At 42.1% G+C, this 20,023-nt stretch overlaps 2 protein-coding genes across 6 annotated transcripts in view; one reads left to right on the forward strand and one right to left on the reverse strand.

The window, feature by feature from the left end:
- The window catches only part of Nsun7 (NOP2/Sun RNA methyltransferase family member 7), a 30,264-nt gene extending 16,733 nt beyond the window's left edge, over positions 1–13,531 (forward strand). Inside the window, exons 8-12 of the mRNA XM_042678000.1 lie at positions 4,215–4,358; positions 4,750–4,851; positions 8,010–8,127; positions 10,491–10,614; positions 11,745–13,531. Of these exons, the coding sequence (XP_042533934.1) occupies positions 4,215–4,358; positions 4,750–4,851; positions 8,010–8,127; positions 10,491–10,614; positions 11,745–12,383 (1,127 nt within the window). The 3' untranslated portion in view covers positions 12,384–13,531. The remainder of the gene's footprint in view (positions 1–4,214; positions 4,359–4,749; positions 4,852–8,009; positions 8,128–10,490; positions 10,615–11,744) is intronic.
- A 2,120-nt stretch (positions 13,532–15,651) lies between these two features.
- Apbb2 (amyloid beta precursor protein binding family B member 2) overlaps positions 15,652–20,023 on the reverse strand; it is a 275,577-nt gene continuing 271,205 nt past the window's right edge. For all 5 annotated transcript variants that reach the window (XM_042677999.1, XM_042677998.1, XM_042677995.1 and 2 more), the window contains one exon: positions 15,652–19,481. In XM_042677999.1, the coding sequence (XP_042533933.1) occupies positions 19,314–19,481 (168 nt within the window). In that variant the 3' untranslated portion in view covers positions 15,652–19,313. The remainder of the gene's footprint in view (positions 19,482–20,023) is intronic.

The following is a 20,023-nucleotide window of genomic DNA, read 5'->3' on the forward strand; positions in this document are numbered from 1 at the left end:
CAAAAGCTATACTCTCTAAAGGAAGAAAATCTGGCGGAAATGGATGCATTTTTAGAGAAATACAAGTTACCCAAACTGAGCAAAGAAGAAGTTAACCAATTAAATAAGCCAATATCCTATAATGAGATACAGGAAGCTATCAAAAGTCTTCCAACAAAAAAAAGCCCAGGACCAGATGGATTCACAGCAGAATTCTATAAGACCTTTAAAGAAGAACTAATACCCATACTCCTCAAGCTCTTCAGAGAAACAGAGAAGGAGGGAGCTATCCCAAACTCATTCTACGAAGCCAATATCACACTCATCCCCAAACCAGGCAAAGACCCAACCAAAAAGGAGAATTACAGGCCAATCTCCTTGATGAACACAGATGCAAAGATCCTTAACAAGATTCTAGCTAACAGAATCCAGAAACACATAAAAAAAATAATACACTATGATCAGGTAGGCTTCATCCCAGAGACACAGGGATGGTTTAACATACGTAAGTCAATAAATGTAATCCAGCATATCAACAGAGCCAAGGTCAAGAATCACATGATTATCGCCACAGATGCAGAAAAGGCCTTTGATAAAATTCAACATTCATTCATGCTAAAAGCTCTGGAGAAAATAGGAATAGAAGGAACATTTCTAAAAACAATAAAAGCCATTTATGACAGACCAATAGCCAATATTATACTTAATGGGGAAAAGCTACAACCAATCCTCCTAAAAACAGGAACAAGGCAAGGATGTCCACTGTCTCCACTCCTCTTCAACATAGTCCTAGAACCCTTAGCCAGGGCAATAAGGCAAGAAAAAGACATTAAAGGGATCCGCATAGGGAAAGAAGAAGTGAAACTATCCCTTTTTGCAGACGACATGATACTATACCTCCACGATCCCAAAAACTCCATCCCCAAACTTTTAGAAATCATAAGTCACTTCGGCAAAATAGCAGGATACAAAATAAACCCACAAAAATCAGTTGCCTTCCTATACACTGATAACGCACAGGAAGAGAGGGAAATAAAGGGAGCAACCCCATTCACAATAACCTCCCAAAAAATAAAATATTTAGGAATTAACCTAACCAAAGATGTAAAAGAACTATTTAATGAGAACTATAAAAAGTTAAAGAAAGAAATTGCAGAAGACACTAGGAAATGGAAAGACCTCCCATGCTCCTGGATAGGCCGACTTAATATAGTAAAGATGGTGATACTTCCAAAACTAATATACAAATTCAATGCAATTCCTATTAAAATCCCAATGATGTACATCACTGAAATACAGAAAACAGTCCAAAAATTTATATGGAACAACAAAAGACCTAGAATAGCCAAAACAACTCTAGGGGATAAAGACAATATGGGAGGGCTATCCATGCCGAACTTCAAACTCTACTACAGAGCTATAATCACAAAGACAGCATGGTACTGGCACAAAAACAGACCCGAAGACCAATGGAACAGAATAGAAGATCCAGATATAAATCCACAGGCCTACAGCCAGCTGATATTCGACAAAGGAGCCAAAGACATACAATGGAAGAAACACAGCCTCTTCAACCGCTGGTGCTGGGAAAACTGGGCAGCCACATGCAGAAAACTAAAAGTGGACCCCAGCCTATCACCATGCACCAACATCAACTCAAAATGGATTAAAGACCTTAACATTAAACCTGAATCTCTGAAACTACTGCAGGACAGAGTAGGAGAGACACTTGAACTAATAGGCACAGGAAGGAACTTCCTGAACAGAGTCCCAGGGTCACAACAAGTTGGAGAGAGACTCGACAAATGGGACTACCTTAAAATAAAAAGCTTCTGCACAGCTAAATCTATCACAACTAAGCTAGAAAGACAACCAACTAATTGGGAAAAAATATTTACCAGCAATATATCAGACAAGGGGTTAACATCCTGTATATACAGGGAACTCAAGAAACTAATCCCTCCCAAACCTAACAAACCAATTACTAAATGGGCAAGGGAACTAAAGAGGGACTTCTCAAATGAAGAAATAAAAATGGCAAAGAAACACATGAGGAAATGTTCATCATCCCTGGTGGTGAAGGAAATGCAAATAAAGACAACCCTGAGATACCACCTTACCCCAGTCAGAATGTCCCACATCCACAAATCAGCCAACGACAAATGCTGGAGGGGATGTGGAGAAAGAGGAACCCTATTACACTGCTGGTGGGAATGTACACTTATACAACCACTTTGGAAAGCAGTCTGGAGGGTCCTTAGAAAGCTAAAGATTGACCTCCCTTACGACCCAGTCATACCACTTCTAGGCATCTACCCTGAACAACAGGAACCAATATACAAGGACACGTGCACCTCCATGTTTATTGCAGCACTGTTCGCAATAGCTAGGATATGGAAACAACCTAGGTGCCCCACCACAGATGAATGGATCCAAAAATTGTGGTATCTATACACAATGGAATATTATGCAGCCATTAGAAATGACAAAATAATGGCATTTGCAGGGAAATGGATGGAGCTAGAAGGAATCATGTTGAGCGAGGTAAGCCAAGAACGAAGAGACAAACGGTACATGGTCTCCCTCATAAGTGGATGCTAAATCCAAAAGGTTAGGTGATACGACAAAACTAACAGGACTTAAGAAACAAAGAACTCCCGCTCATCTGGTTGAACCACTACTAAATATCCTCATGCTGCTGATCACAAATATGGTATATAACATGTGAACACTGTTATATATTACAGACTGTGGTAGACAATTTGCTCTAGGGAAGTTAGAATGAACTTGTGACTTTGAAATTATGTAATCATTTAATCACAATCAAAAAAAAAAAAAAAAAGAACCTCGGGGAAGGGAGGGAGGGAGGGGATGGTAGGGGGAAAACAATGGAGGGGGTAACAATGTTCAAGAGGAAGTGTACTCATAACCTCACTCATGTAACTGTAACCCTCTGTATAGTAGCTTTACAATAAAAAAAAAAACAAGAATAAAAATAAATAATAAAAGTCTTATTTTGACTTGTAAAAAAAAAAAAAATCAATGCTGAACAGAGAGTTGTTACAAATGGACAATAAAAACAAGAGGACAAGAGGAAAGTGTGCAAGAGACATGGCCATATATCTCACAAAAAAGGGTTGTCAGACACCAAAAGGACATAAACGTATCAAACCTCATTAGCAACCGGGAATGCAGTTAAAATGACATCTTGCCATGACACACCCACTGAAGGACAAGGTTAAGAAGACGGGCAGGGCTGAATGTTGGCAAGCCAAGGAACATCCGCCATGTGCAGCACTGCTGGTGGAACTGCAAATGGGTGTGACTAGTTCACCAGGTGTTTCATACCCAGCTTTCCCACCCTTTCCATGTCCCCCATGCATATATGTTCCCCAAAAGCTATTATAACACTGTTTTCCATCGTGTGGGTTCAGCACTTTAGACTGCACCTCATAAACAGTTTTGATATTTTGGAGTAAGATCATAGGATATAAAAGAGGATGAGACCGGAAAGGGAAATAAGCAGTACTGAGCACTTATCATGTATGAGATACCGTGCCAAACTTACTCCTGTATCGCAGAGCTCAGCACAATTAGGAAAGCCATCTAATCGATGACTAAAACAGATGAATGAACTAGAGGGCTTCTCTCTGCACACGAGGTGGATAATGAAGTTGGGAGTGAAGCTTGACTGCTTCTGCAGCCCAGTTCCCACCATGGCATGCTGCTGCAAGTTCAAGCTGGGGCCTGCAGGCGATCAGCCTGCCACTGAGAACGTCGTGTTTGTATTTGACAACAATGCCCAAATAAATCCATGTTTAGCAAAATAAGAAATTGAGAAAACTTAAACTGAAGTTCAGAATTAAAAAAATATTTTTAACTTAAAAATCAGGTTGAAAAATCTTCATTAAGAAAATGTCTCCTCGGGGAAGGGAGGGAGGGAGGGGATGGTAGGGGGAAAACAATGGAGGGGGTAACAATGTTCAAGAGGAAGTGTACTCATTACCTCACTCATGTAACTGTAACCCTCTGTATAGTATCTTTACAATAAAAAAAAAATGTAAAAAAAAAAAAAAGAAAAAAAAGAAAATGTCTGTATTTTAGGAATTTATGTCTCTTTTAAAATCTACATTAGACCTACTTTCTGTGAGGTTGAAGACTTTCAAATGAGTAATAAGATATAATAATGCACTTAGATTTTTTATTACTCTTCTGCATTACTTTTTCTCTCCTAGATATTGAAATTCTTCATGAGACATTTGTGAACATTGAAGCCAAGGATCACAGGTTACAGAAAGTCAAAGTGATTTTGCTGCTGCCTCGTTGTTCTGGACTGGGTGTCAGCAACCCCGTAGAATTTATTTTAAATGAACATGAAGGTACTCACATCTTTTTTCAGACTTGCCAAATTCACTCATGATCTAACCCATTGGTTTCTATGTGGGGAAGTGCATCTCTTTCCTGTGCTGGTCTCTGGCAGTTTGTATTCTTCTCTAAATACATGACTGACTACAAGGCCTCGGATGACTTCCCACAGATCTTGGAAGAAAACAATACCCAATGTGCTTAGTACTCTTTTTGAAAACCAGTATGAAAACTGAACATAATGACCTTCACTAATTTTTAAAATATGAAGTTAGCATTTTGATATAAGTTATTTAATTTTGGTAGGTATTTTTTGGGAAACTTTCTATCAGTAGACAAAATCATTGCAATATGTGGAAAATAGCTGAGAGTGATGTAAGTACTCAAATACTTTTTGAAATTTAGATGCAGACTTACTTAAAGATCACTCGCAAGGAGGCGCCTCCGAAGATAAGCTTCTGGCTCTTGCTCAGCAGCAGTATGAACAGCTCATACATGCAATGAAATGTAAGTTTCTTATTAGTTCTAAGGTGTTAAAACACAGACTTTATAGCAGAGACATGAACACTCTGTGAGAAAGCAAGGAACAAAATGTCCAGAACATTCAGCCTTAGCGTCATTCAAGTTACAAAGTAGTTATTTTCATCAATGTAATAATCTAAGTCCTTAAAATATGCCTTTCATTTTGAACAAAGGCTAACAAGCATAATAACTTATGCTAAAGTGATTTGTACACCTATAATTTTACATCTTACTAATGAATTAAAAACATTTATTTTTTGGTGCTGGTCCTAGAGGTTGAAGTCAGGGGCTGGGTACCGTCCCTGAGTTTCTTTTGCTCAAGCTATCATTCTGCCCACTTGAGCCGCAGCTCCACTTTCAGTATTTGTGATGGTTAGTTGGAGATAAGGGTTTCAAGGACTTTTCTTGCCTGGGTTGGCTTAGAACCACTATCCTCAGATCTCAGCCTTCTGAGTAGCTAGGATTACAGGTGTAAGCCATCAGCACCCAACTGAAATTTTTAAAAATTTGAGACAGGACCTGCTTTGTAGTCCATGCTTGCCTTGAACTCTAGTCCAACCTAAACCTCCAAGTGCTCTGATTATAGGTATGAGCCTCCATGTCCAACCTGATGTAAGCTCAATTATAAGGCCAAATTAGCATTCTATTTGGCAATCCTTAATATTATAACCATTTATCCTATTGAAAGATATACTGTAAATTAAGTTGTATAATTTCTCCACAAAACAGGTAAGTAAAGGTCTTACTTAATCAAGGGTTTGACTCCAGATTTTGATGGACATAACTAAAAGTTCCATTTGAAATCAGTCATGTAAAAGATAACTTTGTCCTGTCCTCTTATTGTAAAAATAATTTTTAAAGTATTTGAACACTTACTGATTAAGTAGCAATGGTCCAGGCTCCCCTCATTTCTTTGATCTCCAAATCCTACAGTGTTGTTACTACTCTCTACCCTGAAATCCTCAGACATACTTAGCATTATGCCCTTTGTCAAGGACTGACTTTGGGACCCGACCCCAGCTCCTTCCTCCTTCCTGTCCCATCTGTCTTCACCTCCTACTTGGTGCTCTCTAGACTTCATACGTATCCACCAACAAAATCCTCCTCAGACCTCTTCAGTGTTCTTTCCCTTTTTCCTCTTCTGATTTGCCTTTCCCTTAAGAAGTGTTTCTCTGGCTCCCTCCTCCAATTCTCTTTTGAGTCTATCAATGTCCCACTCCTGCTGCTAAGCTGAAATGGCCTTGTGAAGCGCTCCAGTGACCCCACGCTCCCCTCAAACTCATAACCCAACAGTGGCTGCTGGCCCCCTTCCAGGTCCTGTCTGTGCTTACGACAGTCCTAGGCTTATCTTAAACACCTCTGGATGTCTCTCGTTTGTATTTCCAGTTCAGTCTCCCCCACACTCTAAGCCGACTTCTCTAAAGGCTTTTTTGACATCTCAGTTAGTGACTAAGAGGCACCACTAAGTTACCGGTCCAAAATTGAAGTCCTGGCCCTCCTCCTGGAGTACCCAGTCCTCCCACAGCACTGCCATTTCAGGCCGTGGCAGCAACAGCCAGCCTTTTACTTACTGGGGTGTCATCTACAGTTCTTTCATACCCACCATTTGTCTGTTGACAAATGAAGTAAGCTGTACGTTTAGTATTGCTTTAGAATCCAGCACTGCCACTCCCCGTGTCCATCCCATCACCTTACACCTGAGTCACTAGACTTGCCGCCTAGCGTTCACAACTGCCCCGTGTTCTCGACACAGCAGCTCCCCATCACAACCAGAGTGAGAACCATAGTCCGTCCAGTGGCCCGAAGCCCCTGTGCTCAGTGGTGACACTGCATTTTCTGAGCTTATTGCCCACTGCTCTTTCTCCATGCCCTCTGATCACACCTCCTTGAACATGCCAGGCCTGCTTTTTTTTTTTTTTTTTTTTACTGTCAGGCCTGCGTGTGTTTTGTTTGTTCTGTTTATTGTTTTTTGGACTGTACGACTGACAGGTCTGGAAGCCATGGGCAGCACTCCATCTAGCCCCCTAGACTTACAAAAAAACTGAGAAAGAGGAAAAGAAATTGTACCCTGCGGTTTTTCAGGGAGATAACTTGGAAGAAGAAATGTTTCCTCCCCCATACTCCCCTTCCCAGGTTCCTTCTGCAGAGCCTGAGAGTGATCAAGAGGAGGAGGGAGCTATAGAACCCTCGCCACCTGCCCTTAAAGTTTCTGAGGGGCCAGTCACTCCACGACGCTGTGGGATCAGCCCCCTTCTAATGCAGCTGTTTTTCCCTTACGCGCCGTAGGTCCCGTGGATGCGGATGGTCAACAGCAACTCCAATATTGGCCATTTTCTACCAGTGATCTATACAATTGGCGCACCCAAAATGCCCCCTTTTCTTTAATTCGTTTGCTTGAAACTATTCTCTTTACTCATCAGCCCACTTGGGATGATTGCAGTCAGCTTTTACAGGTCCTTTTTTTTTTTTTTTTTTCTTAAAAAGGGATTCTACCCTAACTTCCCCTCCCATGCTGGCTCTGCCATCTCCCGTCTACCACCACCAACCACAGTCTGTCCTCCACCTCCTTGCTGTTTGCTGAGACTGTCCTGCTTCAGATCGCAGCGCCTCTGAGACGCGCTCTTCCCACCTCTGCTTTTGGCATCTAGTTTTTCTGTTTATGGCTTATGTCTGCCCTATGCTAGAAGGTCAGCTCCTCAGGGGCAGGGGTCTGGTGCTCACTGATGCTTCCCGAGGTATTTACCGGGGTTCCTACAGAACTTGGATTCCCATTCCACTGTCTGTTCCCAGAGTCCTTTAAATTAACAGGTAATGTAAGTTGTAGAGAAATGTCTGCCAGCCACACTCATGGTAGACTGTAGTGCGTGTGTGTGTGTGTGTGTGTGTGTGCGTGTTTGGAACTAGGTTGGTCATATTGATGGACTTTTCAATTCTCATAGAGTCCCCTTGGATTTACTCACTGGCCAAAACCTACCATGCTAGTAGAAGTTTCTGTTTTAAAGGACAGTCACTCAAGCATCTGTGGAAATCATTCCCCTCCAAACCTGGTGGTGTTAGTAGCCAATACGTGTCTGGAAACATTGCAAATTTGCACTGGCTTGTTAATGGGGTCATCATTTTAATCACATCTTCTTTAAATATAGTTACTAAGGCCCAAGCAGTTGTTTACTGCACATGCTCAGTTTATCCACAAGAAAATGAAGTAGTGGTCAAGAAAGCACTGGAGTTTCAAGACCAGGGGATTAAAATACAACCTTACAGGTAAGAAAAAGATGCTATAAAACAACAAATATTTGTGAGTCTAAAAAATAGGATTTTCTAAGTTGTATACAAGCCATCCGCTTGCTTTTCATTAGACTTTCACTTCACAGTAGTGGGGACTGAACTTAGAGCGTCACACTTGCAAGGCAGGTGCTCTACCACAGGAGCTACCCCTTCAGCTCCTTTGCCTAGGTTATTTTCCATGTAGGTTTTCGCCAAGACCACCCTGGGCTGTTATCCTTTGACTTGTGCTTTCCAGTGTCAGTGGGGATGACAGGTGCGTGGCACTGCACACAGCTCTTGTGCTACCGCCACGCTGATAGAAGAGGTGTGTGCATCTCACCCAGCCATTCAGATAGATGAAGTCTCTTATGAACTTTTTATGCCCAGGCTGGCCTGGAATCATGATCCTCCACTCGCTGCCTCTCAAGTAGCTAAGATTATACAAGTTTGAGCCCCAAGGTCTAGCTCAAGTTCTTAGTATGATTTATTTTCCACTTTTTAATAAAATAGTTTCCTTTTTCCATTTCAGAAGTGGACATGTTAATCACAGTAGCATGTCCTTTCTTGCTGACTTTCCATCCCAGTAGTTTCTGTTGGTGGATAACAGCCAACATCATGCCTTGAAAGCATCTTTATTTTCAAATACTTATACAAAGGGCTTTCAATTGAACAGGTCCATTATGTGTACAATGTGTCTTGATGTCACCTTCATCATGCTACCTTCCCTGAAAGCTTAACGTAGCATTGGTGACACTGCCATCTAGTGGCAAAGAGCAGCACTGCAGGCATGTTTGTGAAACAACAGCTATGTTGTGAATGTATATTTCTTAACTTTATGGGGAAGAAAGAACTGAAGTGTGATACCGAATTTATGAGAATCTCAGAATAGGCAAAATTGCTTGAAGATTTCCTGTTTTTTAAGAAAAATTCACGTGGACTAGTGTTTATCTGCTTTGGATTATGTTTTAATCCTATGGAAATACTAGAATATAAAAATTACTTATCCATTGGACCAGAGACATGACACTGGCCTTTCAAGTGAGAGGCCCAGAATTCAAACATCAGTGCTGCCAAAAAAACCCTCACTTATCCATCAGTGGACCTACTAGTAAGTGTGAGATTAAATGTTAACTATAAAAACCAGAATTTTATTTTAAGCACGTGAATGATTAGAGGTTTGTCTGTTCCTGATGTAAAATCTTTTCCTCTTTCTTTTTTTTTTTCTGTTTTTGGGTCCAGTCGTGGGGCCTGAACTCTGGGCCTGGGCGCTGTCCCTCAGCTCTTCAGCTCAAGGCTAGCGCTCTACCACTTGAGCCACAGCGCCACTTCTGGCTTTTTTCTTTTTGCTTATGTGGTGCTGAGGAATCGAACCCAGGGCCTCATGCATGCAAGGCAAGCACTCCACCACTGAGCCACCTTCCCAGCCCTCTTTTCCTCTTTCTAGTCATTATATAGGTCATTAATACCTCAAAAGTGATGCAATCGAAATTACACACACACACACACACACACACACACACACACAAACACACACACGTACGTACGTACGTATATAACTCAGGGCCTGGGCATTGTTCCTTATCTGTTTTTGCTCAAGGCTAGCAGTCTACCATTTGAGTCATAGCCTTACTTCTGGCGCGCGCGCGCGCGCGTGCATGCGTGTGTGTGTGTGTGTGTGTGTGTGTGTGTGTGTGTGTGTGTGTGTGTGTGTGTGTGTGTATGTGGTTAACTGGAGGTGAGTCTGTTAGACTTTTCTGCCTGTGCTGGCATTGAACCACTGTCCTCAGATTTCAGCCTCATGTGTAGTTAGGATTATTGGCATGACCCACTGGCACCCAGCTAAGCTTTATTTTTAAATAGTGCAAAAGGAGCCTACAGAAGAAGCGTGTCAGATATTTTGTAGTTGATAATGTGAGAAATATAGGAAGTTTTGAGTTAACAGCCTTGTAGTTACTGTACATGCCTATTTTGATTACACATTAGTAATTCGGTGAAGAAAAGTTCTTTTTTTTTTTAATGCCCTCTTTGGCAGTACTAGGATTGAACTGAGGGACTAGGCAGGAGCTCTACCACCTGAGCCATATACCCAGCAGAAAATAAGTTTTTAATTTGTTATTCTTGGCATGGTTATTTCAGGATGAGAATGTGGGATGTATAGGAAATTGTGAGTTAACATGAAGTAGTAGAGCTCTTAACACGTAGTATTTTGGATCAGACTGTTTTAGCGCTTTTTCTTATGTGAAGGTTTGCTTAAGTGATTGGTAAAATATAATAAAGAAAATTTAGTTTCAACATACTTTCCTCCTCTCTTGAAAAGAAACCATTCTCAGCATCTTAATATTTGCTTATTTGTACCACAGGCTAAGTCCTCCTGTTCTGCCCCTGTGTTCCTTAAGAGATATACATTTGTCTACTGATAAATTTTTCAGAATGGAACCATCAGAAATTACCAATGGTTGTTTTCTTTCTATTTTGACAAGAGAGGTAAGTGGGAAAAATTTTAGCCTGTGTAGAGAAACCAGCAAGCCTTGTAGGATGAACCCGAGAACTCTGTCCATAGCAGGCAGAGGTGTTGCTACCGTGTGCCCATAAGTAGCCCCTTTCTCTGCTTCGCCCCAGTGCTGTCTCTTGCCTGCCATCCCCCCGCACCTGTCCAGGCACTTAGGCCAGCAGCTAGTGCATTTTTCCTAACAAGTTGACATCAGCAATTTCCTCTCTACAAGGTTCATAACTGGAGAAGCTGACTTTTTTTTTTTAAAAGCCATTTGCTGAGGCTTATCAATATATTGCTATTTTCCTTATGGTAATATATATACATGTTTATGCTTTTTATAATTTTATTTTTCAGCAACTGTGGTTTGAACTTGGGGCTCTGCACTTGCTAGGCAGGCACTCTATGCCTCTGCCCTTTCTGCTCTGGTTCTTGTTGAAGTAAGGCCTCACTGTGTGCCTGCGCCAGCGGGGGAATTAGGATCCTGTTTGTGCTTCCTGCCATTGCTGCGAGGATAGCTAGCTCTTGCCACCGTGGTCAGCCATGCTGTTGGAATGGGGGTCTTGCAAACTTACCTTTTATGTTCTCAACCCCTATTTGTTAGTGAGAGGAGTAGAATTTCTCCAAGCCCTGGTCCCGGGGCTTGAACTCAGGCCTGGGAACTGTCCTTGAGCTCTTTTTGCTCAAGGTCAGTGCTCTGCCACTTTGAGCCACAGTGCCACTAACTGTTTTCTGGTCATTAATTGGAGATAAGAGTCTTATGGGCTTTCCTGTCCAGGCTGGTTTCAAACCATGATCCTCAGATCTCAGCCTCCTATTAGCTAGGATTATAGGTGTGAGTCACCAGTGCCTGGCTAATTACCTTGTTTTTAAGGAGGTTATGATAGACACAAAAACACAATACTATAAGCTGTCTCATGATCATCTGCTCAAATCCAGCTTTACCTTAAATCTTGCAAACATTTTGCCTGGACTGGCCTTGAATTTAGATCCTTCTGATCTCAACCTCCCCAAATAGCTAAGATTACAGGTACGAACCACAAGCACCCAGAAGCAGACACACATTTGGAAGGTCTGCAGTGGTAGCACTGCCCCACATTAATGAGGGCTTCTCTCCTTGCAGCGGGACCCATCTGAGACAGTATCTGTGAAAGATGTTTTGGCCCGAGCTGCAGCCAAGGGTCTGCTGGATGGGATGGAGTTGGGGAAGTCATCAAAGCGGGAGAAGAAAAAAAAAAAGTCAAAAACATCATTGGCAAAATCTTGTACAACTGAAAGTAATGGCATCCAGATGAAAATTGCAGAGTACCTGAATCGAGAAACTAAAGCAGGTGCTAATCAAGCAGAGACACTATTGACAAAAACAGAGGTGTCCCAGAAACCCCCTACTCAAGGGGGTGTTTCCTCAAATGCCCGAAAACCCCCTAAGGCTGCCCCCAACTCTCTGGTGTCCTCAGTAATGAAGACCGCCGGTTCCTCCAGGCCATGTGATCGGCCAACAAACTACTCAAGACACAGACCAGAAGGCAGAGTGATTCCTCTGAAGCCCGTGGAGATCATGTTACCGCCGGTGATGCTGCCGTCTTCCAGCCCCCAGACGAGCAGGTCCCAGCTGCCCACCCAACATTTCTACTATCGGTGGGTTGCACCCAAGACGAGTGGGCCTGGCTACCTCCCCACATCCTCCATCTACAAGAGAGGGGAAAAGCCGAAGGAGAACTTACCCTCTGCCCGACTCGGCCATCCTCGGCCTTGGCTTTGACTGTCCTTGTGCTGGTGATGGGCCGGAACAGGTGACATTTTATTTTTTCCAAGTATGGTGTTTCTCAAGGTTTAGACATCACTGCTTAAGATATTCATTTAGCCACATAGTATCTTCTGATGTGATATACCTTCAGAGAATTAGACAGGTAAGATGCAATGATGTACAGGATTATGTGAGCAGAATTTAGACTCAGTGCTGATCTGCTGGGCTGGAGACTGAGTCAGCATGGAACTTGCCTCACTCCTGTGGATTTTCTGCCTCGATAAAAGCTGCAAGTCTCTGCTGATGGCAATCTGGCCTGCCTTCTAGCAGGCTGTCCTCAGACTCCATGTGGGAGAGGCTTGCTAGCCAGCCCTGATGTCTGCAGAAGTCGCTGGGTTGCTCCTACTGCTCCTTCAGGAACCGGGTGGTCGAAAGAGATGAACCTTTGCAATCACTATCAAGGTGGATTCTTTCTTGAGTATCACACTGCTCCTGAAACCGGATGCATCAGCATGAACGTGAGGGGAGGACGCATGGCCTCCGTGGGGCCTGGCGCGCCGAGGTCACGCACCTGTCTACCCCCAGACAAGGGCTCTCGCAGGAACGCTTCCAGGATCTTGAGTAGATCGAGCGTACTCATCCCTCCCTTCTGCCTGTTCATGCCAAATACTGTTGTAAAAATGACTAAGCAATTTTTTATCTAAATATGGACAATTCTGAGAAAGGCAAAACTATTGAATACAAGTGATATCTACTAAAGAAACAGATTTCTGATTTGACTCAAAGATCAGGTGATAGAGCAAACTGTACAGGTCATTTCAGATAGCACACAATAATCAAACTTTGGCAAATCATTTCTGATACACAACTAAAACACATTGTAGCACTATGTTAAGATATTAAATGTCAATTTGTCCTGAATGTACTATCCATTGCCTACCAGTAGTGGTATGATCATCATTTGAGTCTCGGTATTTATTGTGGCAACAGAAGTTGTTTGATATTGAGTATATTACAAGCATAAATCTTACTTTTAAAAAGTTCATAGACACATTCATAGTTTGGATGTAAAGCTTTATTTTCTGAATTCAGTTGTGTTAGAAGTGTACGTAAATTCCTCAGTGCTCAATTCAAATGATGTGATTTTGGTAGAACAGACACATCTTATTGTATCCTTTATTTGTCACCCGAGGATGTGGAAGGAAAAAATAGCAAATCTCATCCTTGTAGTACTAGTTTTCTTTTAGCTATTTATATTTCCAAGCCAGGCACTAGTGGTTCATGCTTGTAATCGATCCTAGCTACTCAGGAGACTGAGATCTGAGGATCACTGTTCAAAGCCAGCCTCGGCAGGAAAGTCCAGGAGACATTTATCTCCAAAAAAACACTCAGAAAAGGCCAGAAATGGTGCTGTGACTCAAGTGGTAAACAACTAGTCTTGAGGAAAAGAAACAGCTCAGAGACAGTGACCAGGCCCTGAGTTCAAGCCTCCGGACTAGCACATAAAAAAACGCATTTCCAGTAAAGTGTGTAAGTGAAGAAAGGGAAGATTTTTTTTCTACTTGAGTAAAGCCTCCATTTTAAATCCCTGAAAATTCTTCTTAGGTTAACTGAGAGTCTTTTAAAGCACAGAACTGGGGAGGTGGAGGAGGATGGCAAGTCTCAGCCAACCTGGGCTACATAGTGAGTTCAAGGCCAGCCTGGTTCCACAGTTAGAAACCCAAGGGCTGGGGGATGTGGCTCAGTAGTGGAGCACCTCTTTTGCCTAGCATGCATGAGGCCCTAGATCCAGTTGTCAGTACCAAAAGCACAGAAATAGTTTAAATGCTTACCTTATTTTACCAAGTTCAAAAACAATGTATCTCTTTGCCCTAAAATTTCATTCTCTTCATTCAAATTTGGCTTTAGAATCCGACACCCTATGAGGGCGGCACAGCTCCAAATGACACTGCTCCATAGGAGGTGACATTTTTACCTTAGGAGTCATTTTTTTTGGAACTGGTTTTTAGAATCAGCTCACTGGCTCACATTTCCAGCCCAGTTTTTCTTTTTTAAAATTGGTTAGAGATGGAGTGTCCTATTTTTCTTCCCAGGCTGGCTTCCAACTGCAGCATCTCCAGATCTCAGCTTCCTGAGTAACTGGGATTATGAGTGTGCACCCTGATGTCTGCTCCAAGGAATCTTCTATTCTTGTCCTCTTATCCTTACCTCCCTACCCCAGGCTGAAAAATATTCCACTGTCCAAAACTTCAAGATTGTTTTCAAAGTGTCTTCACTGTGAGGAAGTAGCGTGGGTGCTTCAAGTTTCTATAGCAGTGTGGGACTCACTTACCTCCAGAATCTCTACAGGTAGCTTGCCATGAGATTCCTGTTTACAAGTTCACAGAGAATCTGAATGAAACCATTCATTAGTGATGCTTTCATTTTATTCTCCGAAAGTCTCCTGGGGAGGGCAGAATCAATTATTTAATTTGGCAGAGTAAAAAGGGTAAAACATTATTAGGATGAAAGCCATAGGAGAGAATCCTTGTGAGGAATATTATTTTTTTCTTTCTTTTTTCTTTTGGGTCTGGTCGTGGGGCCTGAACTCTGGGCCTGGGCACTGTCCCTGAGATCTTCAGCTCAAGGCTAGCACTCTACCACTTGAGCCACAGCACCACTTCCAGCTTTTTTCTTTTTTGCTTATGTGGTGCTGAGGAATCGAACCCAGGGCCTCAGGCATTGAAGGCAAGCGCTCTACCACTGAGCCACCTTCCCAGCCCCAGAATATTATTTTTCATTGGATAGTTGAACTTCTTAGAGAAAAGTGTTGCAAAAAAAAAAAAAAATTAAGCTGCTAGCCTTTTGGATACTCCAATAGCAAATTCAGATTCCAGCCCCTTGCTATTCAGAGTTTATGTCTGTGCATCTCTAGTTTTCACTCTCCTAAGAGAGGTTCTTAGAGGAATGGCAGGCTTCTTTGTGCTGAATTAACTTGGTCCTAGAAAGACTGGCTACACTGGGGCTGGAGACCCAACGGGCTTCCATGTCGCCATACCAGCTGCCTTTCCTGACCACCAAGTAAGGACAGAGCAGTTACCACCAATTTAAAGTTACTTCCCAGTTCTCACCAGATGGGAAGATACAAGCACTTAATCCAAACAAAATCTTACGTTACTAAATTGATTTCTAAAAAGTTTAATTTGAGGTCAGAATAATACAAAAATAAGATGACTAGAGACACCACATTTATATTTGTGTTTTTCATAGTAGTAACTGAGTTATAAGATAAATGAGCCAAACATTTTATGAAGCCAAATTTATTTTCACAACATGTTACATTGAAATGTGTAAAAGTGATCAACAGTAAGATGGGGAAAAGAAAAGGAAGCGTCGGACAGCTGCAGTGGCCACTAGGACCACTGGGTGGCGGTGTGATGGCTTTCCTGGCCAGGAACACCTACGTTAGCTGTGTACGAGGTGAAGCCTGGTCCACTAGCGTGCTTTATTAAGTTGTGCCAGTAACGGGGAAATGTTTTTCCTAGGGCTCATGAAATCTTGGGTTGTGATGCTTACAAGTGTGTGTACAGGTAAAGGAAGTTTTGGGGGTGCTAGTGATGGCTTTGTGCAGAATATTCTTACAAGCGGATAAAAAAAAAAAAAAAAAGCAGTGCCAACAATTTATCACCAAGAACTTGTTTTAATGGCAGTGGGTCTAATGTTCCTGCATGCAGTCAGACAAACAAAAACAATGGCTCCAGTTAGCTATGGGTGGAAAGCAAGATGGCATCACAGAGGTTGTGAAGGATATAAAAATCAGCACCGCACAGTGCTTAGTCTGGAGAGTTCTCAGCCACAGGACTGTTGGCTTGGTGCTGCCAAGAAGCACTTAGATGAGGCAGCACGACTATGTCTAGCTAGTGGCTTTTAAAAAATAAAAGGACCTGGAAGAAGCATTTTGCCTTTTCTTCTACATATTCAAATAGAAACGTGACTACAAAGCATTACAAAACCACCATTTAGGCAACATATAGTTCACTGAGATTACTTAGAGTTGGATACACTGTGACAGTAATTCTCAGTAGAGATAATAATTACATTAACACAACAACGCGGTATATTTCAGTAAAAATAGAATAAATAAAATAAAAATATCTTAAGCTGTATTTAACAAGTTAATTAACAAATGGGAGAACATACAAGGCATAGAGAACATGGCTGCCTGTTTACCGAATCACAGATATAAAGAATGCATAGATAACTGAAGTGTCACTAAGAGCTCAGGTAAAACACTGGCATCCTTTCACACACACACACATATACACATACACACTTTCACACTTACTTTTTTGGCCATGGCAGAAAGTATCTGAACATACTGTTTAACATAATGAATTTTACAAAATTAACCTGCATTTAGTATGCAAAGCTATTTTCCAAAACAAATCTGCAGTAAAGTTCCTAATATGTAAAGGCTATCATTCATCTTACTGCATCCTAAAATTGCATATATAAATTAGTTTGCTACTTAAAGCTAGATCAGTATCCTTGATCCTGAAAACAAACAAACAAATGTATGTCTTAAAAAAATGAATGGGGTTCTGGTAGAGATTTCCTGCAGCAAAGTGGATTCCTTGTTTAGTTTTGAAGTCTTAATCACGCTACAGCGTGTCACTGTGGAGATCTGGAGGATCGCGGTCACTGGATTTTTAATAGCTTTTCACAGGCTTTCACGACGCAGTAACTTATCATGTCACAGGCCACTCTGCATAGAGTACTATGCGAGTTGCTGTGAAGTATTGGATTTTTAAAATTTTTTATTTTATTGTAAAGATGCTGTACAGAGGGGTTACAGTTACATGGAAGTATGGGATTTCAAAAGGAACATCATTTTTGTCATGACATTGGATCGCCAGAAAACTCTTCCAGCGCAACAAGCAGAAGGCCTGCCACTCGTCCCGTTGCATTGACTGGCGGCGAAGGGCCATGTGTCAGGAAAATCTCTACCACAACCAGCATCATCTCAGACAACCCCACAGGTTGGGACAGGCTACTGGGTGCAGACATCTGTCCTCCGTAGCACCTCTGAGGCACACTGCAGCATACGGTTCTGGACTTGGACTGGACGGGGTGTGTAGGATTCATGCAGTGTATGATTCACTGCAGAACAGACCCACAGAGGGAACTCTGAGATGGCCTGACCGTACGTCCACATGTGTTCTTCCTGGCATGTGTGCAGGCGTTTGGAAAGGATATTCCTGACTGACTGGAGGCGGCACCACACAGCAAGAGCTAGGAATTGTGGGTCCGAGTTCTGCCTCTCTGATGAGCTTTGGTGAGATCTGGGCCAGCGGACTGAACCTTCTGGTACTTTATATTTTGAGTTCTCCCATGTATTTGGTACCTTTCCTACCCTGTAAGGCTCAAATGTGGAAAGAATGTGGAAAGCATTTTGACAAATACACAGCAGTGTGAAACGTAAAGCACTACTTTCAGAACTGGATGTTGTAAACGTTAATTTTGACAGGAAAAAGCAAAACTAATATTAGGATCGATCTCCTTAGTAACTTCTTAAGACAACAATGTCAACTAGAGTCTAAATTTGTGCACCGTGTAGTAAGTAATCTACATGAAAAGAAGCAGGAAAATGGCATTTGAGAGAAACTGTTAAGTAGTCCGTTATTCCTAGGTATATTTTTCTCTGGTATGAAAACTTGTAAGTCTTGAAAGTAAAATGGAAAAACAATACAGTGTACTTAGTTAAGTCCAACAAGCTCTAATATTAAGTACAGAAATTTGAGAAAGGATCAACTTAAAGGTAACCAGTTGCCATGGACAATACATGATGGGCAGACAGCTCTCTGGACAGAAAAGCACTAGAGAAACTTAGGCTAGAAGCACAGTTCTGGCAGGACCACTGCTAGGCTGCACACTAACACAAACCATGTGTTTGTGAAAACCTAAAATAATGGTGTATGACAGAGATATGAGGGGTGTTTCCTCAACTCCAAATTGCATATTGGCTAGTTATCCAACTAAGGAGGAAAGGTTTATGAGGAGTATTTCCTTTTTGTGTTTGGATAGAGAATGGCCATAGTGAACAATCTAGAACACTCTAGAATTTCTCTAGCTGCATTGTACAATGTAAGGCAGAGTTTGAAACATGTCCCATCCCCCCAAAATGCATGATCTTGTTAGTTTCTCTGTAAAATAATCGGTTTGAAAACCATCTGAAGAGAAAGGCTATGTTTTTTTGCTTGATTTTAATTCATCAAATTTAGTTCTTTTGAAATCATTTTGAAAGGTTCACTTTTTTTTTTTTCTAACACTGCCCCCCACCCCCACCCCAGACAGCTGTAGACATGCAACAGGGTCCCTGTGTCAAAGCGCTCATGGAGGAGGAAAGCTGCCAGCTGCTTTCATACTGATGCCAACAGCCAATTTTTGTCAACCAACAGGTTCAATTTTATGAAAACCTAAAATCCCAACATATCCTGTTTATACAGCAATTCATGGTAATCTGAGACTCAGTGTCCCAGTGTTTCCAGTGCTGGAAACACTGTTAGTGTTGTACAACTCAGAGGTGGCTTTTGACATCCAGTGAGGACAGTAAGAAGAATCAGGCCTTGCTCGCTCTTGAGGACGCAGCGTGGGTTCACTAGGAGGGGCGTGGCACATTCTTCTCTGCGTGTGCATGAGGTCAAACTCACCATATTTACAATAAGAAAAAGACCTTCCACTGCTCATGATGTAACTGACTGACTGCAAATAAAATTACTCATGCTTCTTTTCCTATCATGTGATGGTGGCAAGACGAGAGAACATGCTTGTCTAACACTGGTGAAGGATGAATTCTCTGGAGACACAGCATCAGCCGCTGGATGGAAGGCCAGGGGTTTGTTCCTTTTCTTTAGTGGAGCTATTTCCTTTTCAGGTCATGATGATGAATCCTTTAAGGTAGCAGCTTCACGGCGTTTCTGTGACAGGACGTTTCTGTTTGAGAGTGTCAATGAGGGACAGCACCCCTCGTTTTACATTGGTTGTGACTCTCCTGGTCACTGAGTCTGCTGGCGGAGGAGGCGGCCGCACTTTTTGGGAAGGTGGCCTGGCTACCAAGCACTTCTGATAGCGTAACTGAAACACACACACAGAGAAACAACATATTCTTTCTTATTGAATAGGTCTGCAATTCATCAAAGTTAGTGACCTGACTACTAAACATAAGTCCAAGACTTTATTCTTAACGTGGGTGTTTTCAATTCTGAAAGATCATTAGGCTCAGTGAAGATGGTTTTTGTCTTTTGCCCTCTTTCCTTCCCTCCACGCCCCTCCTCTGCTTCTCCTTTGTACTGATAGGCTGCAGCAGTACAGTGAGCTACTGACAACAAAGGGTCAGGACAGAGAGTGAACGATGTGTGGAAAGATGGCAGGAGAAAGAAGACACAATTGGAATACACACACATCACTGTGAGCCGCGTTACCCCGGGCAGTGAGTAAATCTCTTGCCTCCAATGAAAATGCCCGAAATGGGGCACTCCAACGGAGAGTGCTGTAAAGTACATGCGCAAAATGCCTGGCAATGTCAACCTGGCAATGTGTTGTTCCTGTCCCTATTTTTTGCTTTCATAGAAAAAAAAAACAAAAAACGATGTACTGGAATTTCAGGACACATTTTA

This window comes from Dipodomys spectabilis, unplaced genomic scaffold, assembly GCF_019054845.1.
Source record: "Dipodomys spectabilis isolate Male_0828 unplaced genomic scaffold, ASM1905484v1 ptg000043l, whole genome shotgun sequence".
NCBI classification, from domain to species: Eukaryota; Metazoa; Chordata; class Mammalia; order Rodentia; family Heteromyidae; genus Dipodomys; species Dipodomys spectabilis.